Genomic DNA, 16,443 nt, shown 5'->3' on the forward strand with positions numbered 1-16,443 from the left:
AGATCGGGTCTAGCGACCTGTCTATTATGTTAGTAAAATTCTATAGGGAGCAGAGATGAGATACCCGCAAATAGAAAAGCTAGCGTATGCATTGGTAATTGTAGCTCGAAAAAAACGCCCATATTTCCAGGCTCACACTGTCACCGTCTTGACTAACAAACCTCTGAGACAAGTCTTACTCAAGCCCGAGGTTTCCGGTTGGCTGACGAAGTGGGCCATCAAGCTCAGCGAGTACGACCTCTAGTTCAAGCCACGAATTGCCATTAAGGCCCAAGCCTTGGCAGATTTTATCGTCAAATGCACATTCAGCCTCCAAGCCCCTGGGCCAGTTGAGCCCGAGATCCCCAGTTCGGGTGAACCCAGAGCTACCAAGCCAATAGAGTCTGAACCCCGCGAAGTAGCAGCCTCTTCTGGTTAGGCCAAGCGTGAACTGGGATGAGGAGCCTTGGATCCTTCACGTAGATGTTTCCTCGAATCAACAGGGCAGCGGGGCTGGAATAGTCCTATGCGGCTCGGGTGGCACGAAATTGGAATACACACTTCGCTTTGAGTTCACGGCATCCAACAACGAGGCAAAGTACGAGGCACTAATAGCCGGGCTGAACCTAGCGCAGAAGGTAAGAGCAACGCACATAGTTATCTGTAGTGATTCCCAGCTCGTGGTCAACCAGGTTACGAGTGAATACGAAGCACGCGAGCTCTCTATGATCGCATACTTGGCGAAAGTAAATGAGGCTTTGCTCATCTTCCAGTCACACTTCATCAGGCAAATCTCAAGGTCAGAGAACACTGAGGCCGATGCCCTGTCCCGGTTAGCCAGCACGAGTCACAACACCATGAGAACTGTGTACATAGAGGACTTACCTCGGCCTAGCATTCTCGGTGGGGCAGAGGAGGTCGCTCCGGTCCTTGAAGCAGAGCCGAGCTGGATCGACCCACTCGCGAGCTTCTTGCTAGATGGAACCCTCCCTGCGGATCGCAATGCAACCAAGAGGGTGCAGTGCCAGGCAGCCAAATACATCATAATAGACGAACGGTTGTATCGATGGTCCTACACGCTCCCCTACCTGCGTTGCTTGTGACCTGCCGAAGCCGAGCTTGTACTCCGCGACACTCATGAAGGACTATGCGACAGACACCTGGGGGGCAGAGCCCTTGCCCAGAAAGCACTTCGACAAGGATACTACTAGCCAACGATGAAGGCAGAAGCCGTCGAGCTCGTCAGAAAATGCGACAAGTGTCAGAAGCACGCCAATATCCACCATCAGCCTGCTTCTGACCTCAAATACCTCACCAACCCATGGCCCTTTGCGAAATGGAGCATCGACCTCCTGGGGCCATTCCCACTAGCAACAGGTGGGAGAAAGTTCCTAGTGTTGGCAGTATATGACTTTACAAAATGGATAGAAGCTGAACCTCTGGCAACAGTTATAACCCGAAACATAAAGAACTTCTTTTCGAAGAGCATAGTATGTCGCTTCGGGCTACCTCGGGTACTGATCTCCGACAACGGCAAGAATGGTGCCAAAATATGGGAATTCGTCAAAACTTCACATCGGTCGCACACCCATAGGCAAACGGTTAGACATAAGTAATGAATAGAGCCATCCTCCACGGACTGAAAGCACGACTAGACTGAGCTAAAGGGTTATGGGCGGATGAGCTACCAAGTGTTCTATGGCACTGAAGCGGTAATCCCAACGGAAATCGAAATACCTACACTACGACTAGAAGCATATGATGATCAGACAAACAGAGATGAGTTATGTACCAACCTCAACCTACTAGATGAGGTAAGAGACCTTGCGCACATCCGGACAGCGGCCTACCAGTAGAAAGTAGCTCGGTACTACAATGCCAAAGTAAAGAAGCAGAGCTTCCGAGTTGGCGACCTGGTTCTCCGTAAGATTATGGTGCCCAAACCCGGCGTGGGCAAACTTGGAACAAATTGGGAAGGGCCCTACAGAGTAAAGAGAGCGCTCGAGGGGGCATGCGAGCTCGAAACCTTAGAGGGCAAACAAGTACCCCGAGCGTGGAACATCGTCAACTTAAGGCGATACTACCTATAGACCGCCTAGCGAAGTGGATGAAATCGCTACAAGAGCCTAAGGGCCAGAATGCCGAGCTAACGGAGGAACCTCGACAAAGGCAAGCAAAGAAAAGTCAGCTAAAGACTCAGGCGAAGCAGAGACAAAGTATTAAACATCGAAACAGGTCATGCGAGTGTAGTAACCCGGGCAAGAAATAGATCGGGCGTATAGTCAGTTTGGGAGAAAGAACAACCAACACTTAACCAAAAGAAAAGTCATTCCATTACAAAATAAGGGAGCGTACAAAAAAAAATTTTGCATTTCACTAGCCCAGAGCTACTTCTTCATCATCAGAAGGCACTTCAACGATACCCGAAGGTCCTGCCTCGCCCTCATAATCTGGCTCACCATCAACAGCATTGGCCATCTCCTGAGTTATGCGCGAAGTGGATATGACACTGATATTGAGCTCGGGGTACGTGTTCCGGATCATCGACCGACTCAATTTAAATCCCCTTCTATACGAGTCCACCATCAGGTCATCAAAGTGCGGCGAGACGATGTACTCATCAACGGCCATCTTCTTGGCATTTTCAATGCCTTGGGAAAAGATCTGCGTTCTCTCCCTTATGTTCTCCTGAAGGTATTCGACCTGATGTTGCAGATCTAGCCTCAAGTCTGCCATGTGCTTCACAACCACCCCCATGGCCACGACATCTCTCTGAAACCTCGCCTGCCTGGCCATAGCAGTGCGAGCAGCTTTCTTAGCAACACGAGCAGCCGCCTCAATAGCTCGGGTAGTCACCTCGGCGGCAGGGAAAGCCTCTTTGGCAGCTCGCGCCTACCTCGAGCTCCTCTCCACCTGCGCCACCAAGGCATGAATAGAAGAGTTCCCCTATCAAAAGGAAAGAACAAGTGATTAAGAGAATGGCAGCAAGAGGGACAAAAACAAAGAAGCCCAACAAGAAATCTGATACACCACCATAGCATGAGTAGCAGCACGACAGGTGACCCGGTTCAAAGGAAGATCGGTCCACGCCGCTATCTCCTCGGGGAAGGTGGCCTCCCTACTCTTCTCAAGAGCATAGTTTGGCGACAGTACGCTCCTGAATTCCCCTTGGTCTCCCGAGCCTGAGGGCCCAGCTCGCGTATAAGCAGACCCAGAGTAAGCGAGAGCACTGGAGTAGGCGGGAGCCCCCGTGTGAGTAGTCTCGGCATAAGGGGCCCCTGCCACTTCTTGCATTGAAGGAGCCGCCTTGGGTTCCCTGGGCGGATCCTCTGATGGGTAGTATGGTACATGAGGCTCCGCATCCTAGGCCAGCTCGACACAAGTTCACTTGGCGACTCGCTTCCTCCTCTTCATGCCTTGGAACAGGTGCCCACCGTGAGTCCTCTCTGAGTCCATCACACCTGCAAAAAAGAGTTCGGCATCAGAAAAAACGAAAGAACAAAGCAAAACAAGAAACCTCTAAGCAAAGGAACCTACTCGAACTCAGGCCGGCCGCAATGAGCTTGGTCTCCGTTAGATACTGATGGTATTTTAGCCCTATCCGTGCCCATTGCCGGAGGTCCTTCACCGTCTCTTTATCAAGCGTAACACCGGAGTCAGGGCGGCCATCCCCCACTTGGTATGAAAAGGCCACCCTAGTACACTTCGCACCCTGAAGTAGTCCCGCTTCCACACCGGGACTTTGTTGGGAAGTTCGTGCAAGAGCTTAAAACCCGGGCAAGGAGACAGGTAATACGCCTGCCTACTTCCGAGAAGGGGACCCGCTTGTTTCTTAAGCATTAAGATAGAAGAAAATATCTCCAAGTCTAAAGGAAAGCCCTGTTCGCAAAATAGGGAGATTGTCCCCACCAAGTTATGAATGGAATTCGGGTGAAGCTGGCCAACAGTAACGCCGAAGTGATTCATAACCTCGACAAGAAGGGGGTGGAAAGGCAGTCGCAGCCCCGCAGCGAGCTGCTCCCGGAATATCACGATCTCCTCAGGACCGTGTTCCCAAGGAAAGTTACCCGAAGGAATGAAATAGGCGAACTCCCCAGGAAAGTTGTAATATGTAATAAGGGATTGGAGTCCCTCAGGCATCATGGTCGAAGGACCAAACCTGTCTAACATCCAACCTTGACGAGAGGTAGACGCCAAACTACCTGAAGCGGCTCAGCCTACGGGCTCAAACTCTTCCTCAAGTTCTACCTCAGGTTCGCTAAGGCCATCGGGGGATGCAACTCAGTTCGTAGAACCTGCATCAGACCCACTTGAAGAACCGTCTGAGCTTATCCAAGCTAGACATCAAGGAGAAAAGGTGGATTCCAAGAAAGTACTCACCCGAAAAAAGGTTTGAACAGACTTTGGAAACTGGAACAAGCAAAAATCCTTGAAGGTGAACTAAAAGCCTGGACGTGAGCTCAAGAAGCAAAACACAGAAGTGACAAAGCGACTGGGGTCCCCCACTATTTATACCCATAGTAATCGAGAACCAACAGTGCAGATCTGAGCCAATTTGACGGCCCGCGTTCAGGCTGACCGCACGACCCCTGAGACCGAGACGTGATTAGCGCACGTCTTTCTGAAACTGACAAAACACCAGCACACATCTTTCTGAAATTGACAAAACGACAGTGCATGCCTTTCTGAAACTGACAGAACGCCGGCGCACGTCTCATCGCCTTTCAAACGGTAGCAGTGTGTTTTTTCAAATTCAAAAAGACCCGCTGTCATGTCTCCCAGTGGTGCGCTTTTTTGAAATTTGAAATAAGCGCACGCCGGCACATCTGTCAGCATTTGTAAGCAGGTAGGCACGTCTCCCACCTTTTGGGCGCTCGAGAGACCCAAAGAACCTTGACAACGCACCTCAAAATTCGAAGTACGGGACAAATCCACCTGCCACCTCGCGAACTCCCCACGCCAGGAAAAGACCCTTAGCACGAGGAGTGGGGGGCAATTGATGAAGGAAGATTTGGCCCGACCTCGTAATTACGCAACACGTGGCAAAGGCGACAGCTCGGCGCAACAGTGCGCCCAAGGCGCAAGCACCATAGGGAGGAACCAGCGGTCCAAACTCCCTACCAGCAGTCCGAACTCCCTACTAGGAGCCCGAACTCTCCCTTAGGCCCCGAGCCGAACCCAAAGGGCAGTAACCCAAACTGGCCTACCCTATGGCAGTTTGGGACACACCTCTTCGAACTGGCCTGCCCCATGGCAGTTCGGGACACACCTAACCCGAACTGGCTTGCCCTATGGCAGTTCGGGACACACCTCTCCGAACTGGCCTGCCCCATGGCAGTTCGGGACACACCTCCGAACTCAAGACCACCTCGCTCACCACTCCAGTACTTCGCCTCCAGGATGCCAAACTGAACAAACGTACCATGCCTGACACCGAGGAAGTTCGTATCCAGGGGCAGCGCACCTGACTGATTTGGGATCTGACGCTTGATAGCTGCATTTCAAACGGCCACCTGCCACCGTCACCTGCCACCACCATCTCCAGTTATAGAGACGGCTCCGACAAGGAGTAGTGGCGGTTGTCCCAACAGAAGGGATGACACCTGAACTGGCAGAAGCACATAAGTAATCATACCCGACCTAACAGAAGCCTCGGAGTGAGTGTGCGAAGTGGTTATAAAAGGCCCCCTACCCCCAACAACAAGGTATGTGAACTTTGCGCCATCTAGTTTTATCTTGCCTTTGAGAGAATACTAACTTGAGCTTCGGAGCAATCTCACCAGGTTCCCCCCAGAGTTCACTCATCTTCCTCGTTTCAAGCTCCCCGCTGCTCCAGTCAGAGGCAAGGTCGTTGACAGCTAGGACCGGCCGGATTGTGCACCATCACCAAGAAACAATGATTTTGTGCTATTATTTAACCCTTATGATCACTACCATTCTTTATATTGGATTCCTTTTAAATGGTAGTAAATTTGCAGGCAAAAATGAAAACGAGAATTATATTAATCCAACGGAAAAATCTTACCCTCGATGAATATCCACTTAAATGAATGTCTTGGATGCCCTAAAGTAGCATAGGCAATATTGATTTGACATTCCTAAACTACCCTTTTACCCGCTATAAAGTGATAAAACAACTAAATAACTAGAAAAACAAACAAATAAAGTGCATCTGATATGAGGCACATCGTATTGGTACACGTAGTAGATGATACTTGATAGGTTAGGACTGGCATTGTATCGTGCCAACTGTGCATACCGGTACGATACCATGCAGTGTCAATGTTTTAGACATCGTATCAACCAATATGGACCAATATGCGATACACACAGAAACATGCACAACTTCCATATAAAAATGGGCCTTACGTGATTCAAACCATGGTTTAATGAAATAGATACTAAGAGCTTAGTGTCTAAACCACTAAGCCACCCTTTAATTTGTGATGTGAAGTGAAATAAATTAATTTTATTATCTTTATTGTAAACATGCAATCTAAAGAAATGTCATATTAAAAATTAATATATTCAAAGAATAATAATAAAAATTAATATTTATAATTATAAATGAAATAAAATTCTCTAATTTTATATTTATATCAAAGATTGATTTTTTGTTTTCAATAAATTTATACAAATAAAAATATTAATAATAGAATAGTTATTTTAGTACTTAAAATCCATACATTTGTACATATTTATTATTAATTGATATTTTAATTTGCACTAGATAATAGCATATTTATTATTTATAAAAAATAAAAATTTTAAGCATATAATATTATAGTGAATCTATCAAATCCACTAATTTAAATTTATATAAAAAATGATTTCTTATTTTATGAAATCAGTTGAAATAAAAGTGTTAATAATGGAATAATTATTTTAGTAATTAAGAATTATGAATTTGCATATGATATGCATTTTAAAAATTTTAATATATAGATATTAAAGATTTTAAGTTAAGATTATATATTTTATAAATTATCAATTGATATTTTAATTTACATTTTATAATAAAATATTTATTATTTACAAAAAGAAATATATTGTTTATCAAATATTTCATTATTTAATGTTCTAAAGTAAAAATAGTAAAATAGAAAGTAATTGATATAGTAACTAAAATTAATAATTGCATATGTTTTATGTCTTGCATTTGAATAGAACATAATAATAATTTTATGCATATATTAATTTGTAAAGATCTATATAATATGAGTCTTGGACACTTGATTAATGGATTATTAATATAATATCTATGCATCCTATTATATTAATTGTAATATATTTTTAGTATATATTATTAAAATATATATTTCTTATATATTTGTACCTTTTTTATGATTATTTTGACCTGTAACTAAAATATTTATGAAATTTATATATTTCTTAATACTTTTATATATATATATATATATTTATGAAATTTATATATTTCTTAATACTTTTATATATATATATTTTTTGTTTTTATAAGTTTCCAAATTATAGATATCCAAATTGTGTGATACGATATAGATACCGATGCTTGATCCGATTTTTAAAACCTCACCTCACATTTTCGTCAGATAACGTTTTCCTCCTGCATCTCTCTGCCCCTTTCTCTCTCGGTGCATCCATGGCCGAAGCTTCTACGTCACTCTACACCACACTTATCCCACATTTCTCACAAAACCCTTCTCCGTCGCGAAGAACTTCTGCTTTGCCAACGGCCCGCGATAGGAATTCAATTCGTTGCTCTATCTCCGCGACATCCAATGACAGCACGAGGGCCTTGGTAAGCGTAAGCCGGAAAATTCCTTGGGGCTGTGACGTCGACTCACTGGAGAATGCATCAGCTTTGCAGAAATGGTTATCTGAATCTGGTCTCCCGCCTCAGAAAATGGCCATCGAAAAAGTAGATATCGGAGAGAGAGGCCTAGTTGCTCTCAAGAACATAAGAAAGGGGGAGAAACTGCTCTTCATACCTCCATCTCTTGTTATCACGGCAGACTCGGTAAGATATATTTCAAGATGGGAAGCGAAAGTCATGAGTGCTCTTCCTAGCCAGAGTCTCGAGTTAGATTATAACGCCAGAACATTTTGAATTGCTTTTCTTTTTTTTTTCCCCCTTCTTTTCGTATTATAGGAGATGCTGACGTTGGGATCACTAATTGAAATAACTAACTAGATTAAAAGTTAGGATTTGATTCATATTTGTACGTCTAGGCGTGTTTCCACCTTTACAGACCTTTGGACTATGGAAAATTTAAGAATTAGCTCCGTGGTCTGAAAATTATGGTCTGATAGGTTTATGGGATGCTTGTATCACACATGATTCTATGCTGGACTACTATAGCATGCAGTTAATGGTTCATAAATCCATATTAGTTTATAGAGTCGATTACTGGAGTAAGTAGAGAAGTCATTATATCACATTACTTCGATGCTTTTAACAAGTAAATGTATCTGTTTTGATGTATTCATGACTTTTCGGAAACGATATCCGCATTGTTTATGAGACAACTATCCTTATTTTCCTTTCTTGGGTGTTAGGAGTGGAGCTGTCCGGAAGTTGGTGAAGTTTTAAAAAGAAATTTTGTGCCAGATTGGCCATTGCTTGCAACGTACCTAATCAGTGAAGCAAGTCTAATGAAGTCTTCAAGATGGAGCAATTATATCTCAGCCTTACCTCGACAACCATACTCACTTTTGTACTGGTAGCTCTTGTACCTTAACTAAATTACATGGGGGCGCACCTCAAAGTTTTTCTTCTACCATTACAGAAGGGTCTACTCTCAGTTTTTCCCCTACAGCCTCTATATATCATTTCAGGACACGCTCAGAGTTAGACACATATTTGGTAGCCTCACAAATCAGGGAGCGAGCAATTGAAAGGATTACTGATGTTACTGGAACGTATGCATTTCCTTTCTTGTTCAATATTCATTCTCAGTTATTTGCTTATGCGCTTGATTTTAGGGTCCTAGCTTCTTCTGCTGATAAAAAAAACTTTAATTCTCTTTTTATGTTGAGCTGCGCATAGTTTACCTTTTCATGGCTTGTCATAATTGAACGTAGTCTCTGTTTGTGTCTTCAGGTACACTGATCTACGGCTTAGGATATTTTCGAAGTATCCTCATTTATTTCCTGAGGAGGTGCTACTCTGTTCACTTTAAGGCGCTGGTTTTCTTGATTTATGCCCAATACCTTGAAACTTGCATGTTTCCTCCAATCTGCCCTTCTTATTTAGAAAACCGAAGGAATCTAATTTAGACTTCAGGGGGACAAAAGAATTGCTATACCAATATAAATGTATGAAACTGGAACTTGTTTTCCTTTAACTGTGCACAATAATTGAACTGCCATGAATCTCTATTCCTACTTTCAAGGTTTCATTATCAACTTACAAATGAATATATATTCAGGTATTTAATATGGAGACATTCAAATGGTCATTTGGCATTCTCTTCTCACGATTGGTAAGTAAAATCATTACTGTCTACATGATTATTCTTTATACATACATATCTTCAGGTATACTAATACTATCACAATATTAACATTATATCTTACCAAATTTTGGCTGCATTAAAGTTTTAAAGGTCAAGGGTTTCATGTGTACCATTCAAGGAAAATAATTGGCTTATATGAATGGTGAATAGATTTGTTATTTCCTGTTATCTCAGGTCCGGTTGCCCTCAATGGATGGAAGGGTTGCGCTAGTCCCTTGGGCAGATATGCTTAATCATAATTGTGAGGTATTTTCATTGCAGTAAATTGTTATCTTCTTGGGAAAAATGACACATTTATTACTAGAGATTTCATGTAACCAATACATGGTCCAAACACTAATAATGGATATCTGCACCTAACTGTTCTAGGTGGAGACATATTTGGATTATGATAAAGCTTCACAGGGAATTGTTTTCACAACTGATCAGCCATATCAGCCAGGTGAGCAGGTAAAACCAGAAACTATGTACCATGCTTGTAGGTTGGTGCTGTGGATTTATGAATGCTAATGCTAATTAAATAAAAACCTTAACTCTTAAGAAGATGTTTCTGAGACTTCCAATCTATCTGATTTTTTTTCTTCTTTGAATTTTTTTGAGTGATTTGGTCTATAGTCTTTTAATAAATTGTAGGAATTCAATTTTTTTTTGAAAGCATTTCGCATTATCTGAATAAAATTTGGGATCTGCAACATCAATGAAGGCTGCATTAGAGGGTCAAATTAGCTTTAATCGACTGTAGGCCTAGAAGGCTAGAACGTCCATGAAAGGGAAGTTGTCCAAATTCTAGATTGGTCCTTGTAGCGTCTGGGCTTATGTGATGACTGAAATTGTAAAACTTTTGGTTGAGCAGCACTCAAGTAATGTGCTGTCATCAATTTTTGTTTGTTTCACTGTGTAACCATGACTTAATATTAAGAATAATTACTTTTATGTCTTTAAGCTTATTTTAGTAGGGATATAATTTCAGCATGTCTAACTGTCTACATAATTTATTCTCAGGTTTTTATTTCATATGGCAAGAAATCAAATGGAGAGCTACTACTATCATATGGATTTGTTCCAAGGGAAGGAACCAACCCAAATGACATGGTTGAGTTGCCTTTGTCACTTAACAAGTCTGATAAATGTTACAGGGAGAAGTCAGAAGCCTTACGCAAGCATGGGCTGTCAGTGTGAGTACCTAGCTTACTGAATGAGTCTTCTCTGCTAGTTTGAGATTCTGTTATAGATTATCATCGGTCACTTTGTTCTTTTATTTCTATCTTATCACCTATCATGAAATTACAAACATCATTACTATGATCTGGTTTTACACTTTTACCCTTTAGTGGAATTTATGTTATCCTGGTTGCTGCCACTCAAATTTGCACATTTTGTAATGGTTACATGTATTCCATTTTTTAAGCAGGTCACAGCGGTTTCCTCTGCAAATCACTGGCTGGCCTTTGGAACTAATGGCATATGCATACCTAGTAGTCAGCCCCCCAAGTATGCATGCACAATTTGAAGAGGTTTGTGCAACATTTGTTTTTTGCTGCAAATTTTGTTTAACATTCTCAAGTGGCTAATTAACTTCTTTGTTATCTATGATGTCCAAGGTTCAAAATATCGATACACCCGAATCGCCGGTAGAGGCGTATTGGGCAGTATCGATAGTTTTTTTTTTTTTAGTATTTTTTCAAATCTGGTTCAGAGGGGCTGGTTTAAGGTCTGTCCCCCTCTGAACTGGTCAAGGCCCTGAAACACCCGCTGTAGGGGCGTATTGGGAGGCTCCCGATATGATATGTATCGGCTGATACAGTCCCATACATATCGAAATTTCGAACCTTGATGATGTCCATAATGTAAAATTAGTATAGGCATTCAAAGATATATAGGTTACCAGAAAGTGTTGTTACTTTCATGAAATTTTGCAAGTCTTTCATGAAATTAACAAGTGCAATGTGTTTTACAAGTCTTTAATGAAATTCTGCTTCAGATGGCTGCGACAGCCTCAAATAAAACCACGTCTAAGAAGGACATCAGATATCCAGAGATAGAGGAGCAAGCCCTGCAATTTATTTTAGATAGTTGTGAATCAAGCATATCAAAGTACAACAAATTCCTTCAGGTATAGAATCTGTTTCGGTTATCAAATGGAAATTATTTGTTGGAAAGTTATGTCTTTCTGGTTGAACTGGTCAAATTGATGTTCCACATATATGAAAAGTATGTCCATAAAAAATCAGGTCTGGTTAGCCATGTTTTATGGGCATGTTTGTTTTGACTACTGAGGTTTATGCTTTATATTCATAGCTTTCTATGACGCTATCTGCTGCAATTTCTTTATATAGATTTTATTTTTTTCACATTCCCAGGGAAGCGGGTCTATTGATATAGATGTGGCATCTCCAAAACAAGTGAACCGGAAATTGTTTTTGAAGCAGTTGGCTGTGGACCTGTGTACTAGTGAGCGTAGGATTCTATTTCGCACCCAATATGTAAGGTTTTATAGTTTGTAACATGCTCTATTTTCTGTAATTATAATTTCTTCCTGATGGAGACAAATAACCAATTTTTGTTACAAGTTTGAAATCATAATAATATATAAGGTAAAGCAGTGTCTAACCCAGAAAGTCATTTGCATGCTTACAATATAAGATATGGTATACTGACACCTCTAGAGAAGCCAACAATGTAGCAGATTGGTTAACTAAAATAGCTCATTTTTCCCTTGTTTTGTTGATGATATAAGTAGAATTCCTTTTCATGAGTTATCTCTTATTTCTTTTGTTCATTTTTGTATATATAACTGTTATTTTTCCATGATGAATGTTTATGATGTTTTATCTGAACTAACCCAGATATTAAGGAGAAGATTGAGGGACATGAGGAGTGGCGAATTGAGGGCCCTTCGGATATTTGATGGTTTCAGGAAGCTTTTTCAATGATTAAGAAATTTATGTGAAAGTTGTTTATATGAAATTGGGTTGACTACAGTTCATTTCCTGTTGTTTTACTTGAAAGTTTTTTTGAGTATGTGTGTGGGTGAGTGGGGTTACTGAACATATATGTTCTGGGATTAGTAAAGTAGCTTTTATTAAATCTTATATTTTGTAAAGAAATATTCCCTCCCTGATCTTTTTTTTTTTTTTTTGAGAAGAGGTAAAGTATGATTTCGTTAGAATAAAAAGTGAGGCCTCTGTACAATCAGAGGCTGTACAAACAGTAAACCAAAAATAAAATTAGACCACTATCGCTTTTGTGTTTACAAAAAGATTTTCAAACTCAAGAAGAGAGCTAGAATTTGATCTTTCCAGTCGTATTTGAGCCGATAACCAGAACAGTTTGCCCACTAACTCCTGCTACGCCTCCATTTGACAACTTTTGTTCTGAAATACCCTTAAATTCCTTTCTTGCCAGATAACCCAGAACACTGCTCCTGGAATCATTTGCCAGATGACTTTTTCCTTCTTGATTAATCCCTTGATCCACCAACTTTTCACGAAGTCTCTACTGATGCTGAGAAACATCCCTTGAAGGTAAAGATCTTGAAAATTCTCACTGAGATGCTGTAAGTGAAATTGCAATGCAAAAGCAAATAATTTACCGACTTTTCCACCCTATTTCGGAGGACACTTTCTTCTGAACCAATCACCATTCCTCTCGTTGACAAGTTATCCTTAGTAAGGGTTTTATTCAAGTAGGCAGACCAGGCAAAAAAACTACCTTTGAGAGAATATATTTGCACCAGATTATACCTATAGGAAAGCCTTGCTCCTCTTCCTTGGTTAATATGTTATAAAAAGATTTTACAGAAAACTGCCCTGATTTTTCTTCGTCACTCTGTTTTTCATGGTAGTGTCAATTTGCAAGCTTTAGAGTTTGTATATCAAGCCTCCAACTCCCAATCCTTCAATGCTCTTCTAAAAAGCAGGTTCCATACCCCACCATTTGAGGCCTGCATGTAATCAGCCACTCGCGCATCCTTGTCAACTGCTGTTGCAAAAAGTTCTGGGAACTCTTCCATCAAGAGCTGATCCCCACACCAGCAGTCCTAGAACTCAACTTTTGTTCCCCTTCCCACTTCATACTCAACTCCTTTGCTCAATAATAGACTATGGCTTTTTTCAATCCCTTTCCACACCGAGTATCCATACGGTTGGGATTGGGTATAAGGACATTCAGTGGCAGATCTAGGACCTTTGATCAGCAGGGGTAGGGTACCGAGCGGTAAGGATGGATACCCAATGGGGACAAGGAAAATTGCCATCTCTAGGTTTGAGGAGACGAAGTAGTGAGATGAGACTGAATTGTCGAGGGGTGTGACATGGAAAAAATGGCCCCATAACTTGGTCGATATGGAATAGAGACTTAGGTGTCACTCTTTTATATTTTTTCCTATTTCTTACCTATTGGCCTCTAAGAAAATAACCTCATATAATTAAGAAGCCAAATTTTATTTGACCTCCTATTATTTTATTTGAGTGGGGGCAATTGTAAAAAAATTCAAATTTCTTCATAATTTTCATAATTATATAAGAACATTTTCAAATATCAATGGGGGCAATTGTCCACAGTGACTTCTACATATTAGGTAGATAGGGAGAGAGGAGAATACACTCCTTATTAAAGTGAGTTCCCTCCTTGATAATTAGATGCTGAACCTGGAGAGGATAACATTTTTTTCCTCTTTTAAGCTAGATAGACATATTTCATTCAACTTAGGGAGTGCTTAAAACTAAGTTCTTATTTGGGCCCAGACCACACCATTTAGCACTTATTGGTGTTTGGGAAATAAGCTTGAAATAAGTGCTTGTTTTAAAAATAAGGGTTTATTTTTTAAGCCCAAATTTCCAGCTTTTATTTTATAAAATTATCCCTTATAAATATCCCTAGTTGAATTTTATAAAAGTACTTTCACATAAGTGCTTTTATAAAAGTATTTTTTGTAAAAGTGCTTTTCTAAAAGCGTTTTCGTAAAAATGCTCTTATTAAATTGCTTTCATAAAATTACTTTTGTAAAAGTGCTTTCGCAAAAGTACTTTTATAAAAGTATTTTTATAAAAGTATTTTCATAAAAGTGTTTTCGTGTAAAAGTACTTTTCATAAAAGTGTTTTTATAAAATTAATTTAATAAAAGTACTTTCATAAGGGTATATTTTAAAATTTTGAAAGAAAATGAAGGACAAACTAGTCACAAATGCTTATTGGAGAAAAAGAGTACCAAACTTCCAATTTGAAATAAGTGCTTATTTTTTAAAAGGGTAAATTTCTTAAGCTATCCTTATGGTTTAGCTAATTGACTAAATATATCCCTACTATTTGATTATTGTCTAATGCTATCCTTACTATTTCAGAAAATTACCATTGTGTTAAAATATTGATGGAAGGGCTGATATGTCTATTTTACCCTTAAGTCAAATTAGAAGTTCCTTCGGTTCTTCATTTTCCTGAGTCTGGTCTTCATTGTCCAAGTCCAGTCTGGTCTTCATCGATCAAAATCACCGCCGCTGTTGCAACTTCCAGCAATGACAGTGATCTTCTTCCTCCACCCCCTTCCCCTCTTCGTTCTCCCTCTCCACCTCCCCTCTATACAATCCCATCTCAGGTTCTGTACCTACTAGATCTATTATCTATAGACGGGTTACGATGGTTGGAAACTTCCGTTCAATTGAATGAATGAATGGGTGGGCCGTGGGTGTCGGAAAATGCACCGCAATCCGCAATCCATGTTGAAGAGTAGGGATAGACAATGGCACTTCTTCAGTCGTAGAGACAAAAAGTACAACAGTCCGAGATCCAATCGGGAGACTGTGAATGGTTACACTGGAAAGTAACAGGAAAGGTGTGCGACATTATTTCGAACTCTCGGACTGTAGGCATGAAAAAGCTCTTGGTTTTCCGTAAGGATCGGGCTCTGAGTAGCCAATGAACCGACTGGGTGATGGATGAATATACCATGGATGATGAGGAGCTAAAGAAATGCCAAGCGTATTTTGAGGTTTTTACATCACTGAGTTTACACTTTTGTTTTGGTTGGGAGCTCTTGTTTTGTTTCTTTTATATTTCAAAATCCTGATTGTTCTTCTCTTTTGGTTACAAGAATCTTATGCTATCTGTAAGAGTTACAAGAAGAGTGGGCCATATGCCATCTCTGTAAGATTTACAGGAGTGGGCGTGGCCGAACAGTATGGGGCACCACTCATGGAAGAGGAATGAGATGATTTATGACGACGATGAAAATGATATTCTAATAACCCAGTTGATGAAAACCCCACCAACCTGGATGCCTTTCATTTAATCTAATAGTGGGGACAACTATAGTTTTCAAGGCGTCTAGCCGATTCTGGGTGACACTGGGGCACCTAATCGCCTAGGTGATAAAAATTTTATAATATGAAAAACTGACTTTTGGCTAGTTTTTTAGTTTTATATATAATTCAACATGTATGTTAATTGAAAAATAGCAGTTCTCTTTATTAAGAATATTAAATTTCCACTAAAATGTGGTAAATCATCGCATTAAAAGATAAAAATATTTTACATATATTAATTTCATTATTTTCAAAAAATAATACTACTATAATAAGTATTTAATAGAGCAAATTCATATTAATTAGTAGCTAAAGAAGGTTATTAACTTTATGTGATAAATATTCAAGATGAAAAGTAAAATAGAAAAAAATCCAGGATGGAGTTTCTGTTTTATTTAATTAGAGAGAGAATAGAAAAAAAGAACTTTATTATTCTATTGTTTCTTTCGCCTTTCTTTTTTTTTCTTTCTTTCTTTTTCTCTTCTCAAAACTCTTTGATCTTTTAAATTTCAATAATAAAACAATAAAACAAAATATAATTGATATATATAGCATATAATAAAATGTATTAACACATACATTAATAAGATACAACAATATAAATGATATTATAAAAGGCGCCCGCCTTGTCATTTTTGTCGCCTAGGCGGGCGCCTAATGGCTAAAAG

At 40.2% G+C, this 16,443-nt stretch overlaps 1 protein-coding gene across 2 annotated transcripts; it reads left to right on the forward strand.

Annotated features, from left to right (window-relative positions):
• Nucleotides 1–7,502: 7,502 nt before the first annotated feature.
• LOC148875028 (Rubisco methyltransferase family protein) lies at nucleotides 7,503–12,583 on the forward strand. Of its 2 annotated transcripts, XM_088966180.1 has the most exons (12): nucleotides 7,503–7,978; nucleotides 8,518–8,681; nucleotides 8,797–8,880; nucleotides 9,062–9,119; nucleotides 9,390–9,443; nucleotides 9,651–9,722; nucleotides 9,846–9,926; nucleotides 10,479–10,651; nucleotides 10,888–10,990; nucleotides 11,458–11,589; nucleotides 11,837–11,959; nucleotides 12,323–12,583. In XM_088966180.1, the coding sequence occupies exons 1-12, from the start codon at nucleotides 7,601–7,603 to the stop codon at nucleotides 12,407–12,409; spliced, it is 1,509 nt and encodes a 502-aa protein (XP_088822306.1). In that variant the 5' UTR covers nucleotides 7,503–7,600; the 3' UTR covers nucleotides 12,410–12,583. The 2 variants fall into 2 exon arrangements, with proteins under 2 accessions (XP_088822306.1, XP_088822307.1); XM_088966181.1 differs by lacking the exon at nucleotides 11,458–11,589 and having other exon boundaries at nucleotides 7,525–7,978.
• The last annotated feature ends 3,860 nt before the right edge of the window (nucleotides 12,584–16,443 follow it).

Source organism: Nelumbo lutea, chromosome 1 (assembly GCF_056320005.1).
Source record: "Nelumbo lutea isolate HS-2025 chromosome 1, American lotus-T2T, whole genome shotgun sequence".
Lineage (NCBI taxonomy): Eukaryota > Viridiplantae > Streptophyta > Magnoliopsida > Proteales > Nelumbonaceae > Nelumbo > Nelumbo lutea.

What these genes read in the sequence shown, in the direction of transcription:
- LOC148875028 (XM_088966180.1), top strand. Translation starts at nt 7,601, where the DNA reads ATGGCCGAAGCTTCTACGTCACTCTACACCACACTTATCCCACATTTC. An exon ending in ATTACTGATGTTACTGGAAC is followed by an intron (nt 8,881 to 9,061) that starts GTATGCATTTCC and finishes TTGTGTCTTCAG; the next exon opens with GTACACTGATCTACGGCTTA. An exon ending in AGTACAACAAATTCCTTCAG is followed by an intron (nt 11,590 to 11,836) that starts GTATAGAATCTG and finishes TCACATTCCCAG; the next exon opens with GGAAGCGGGTCTATTGATAT.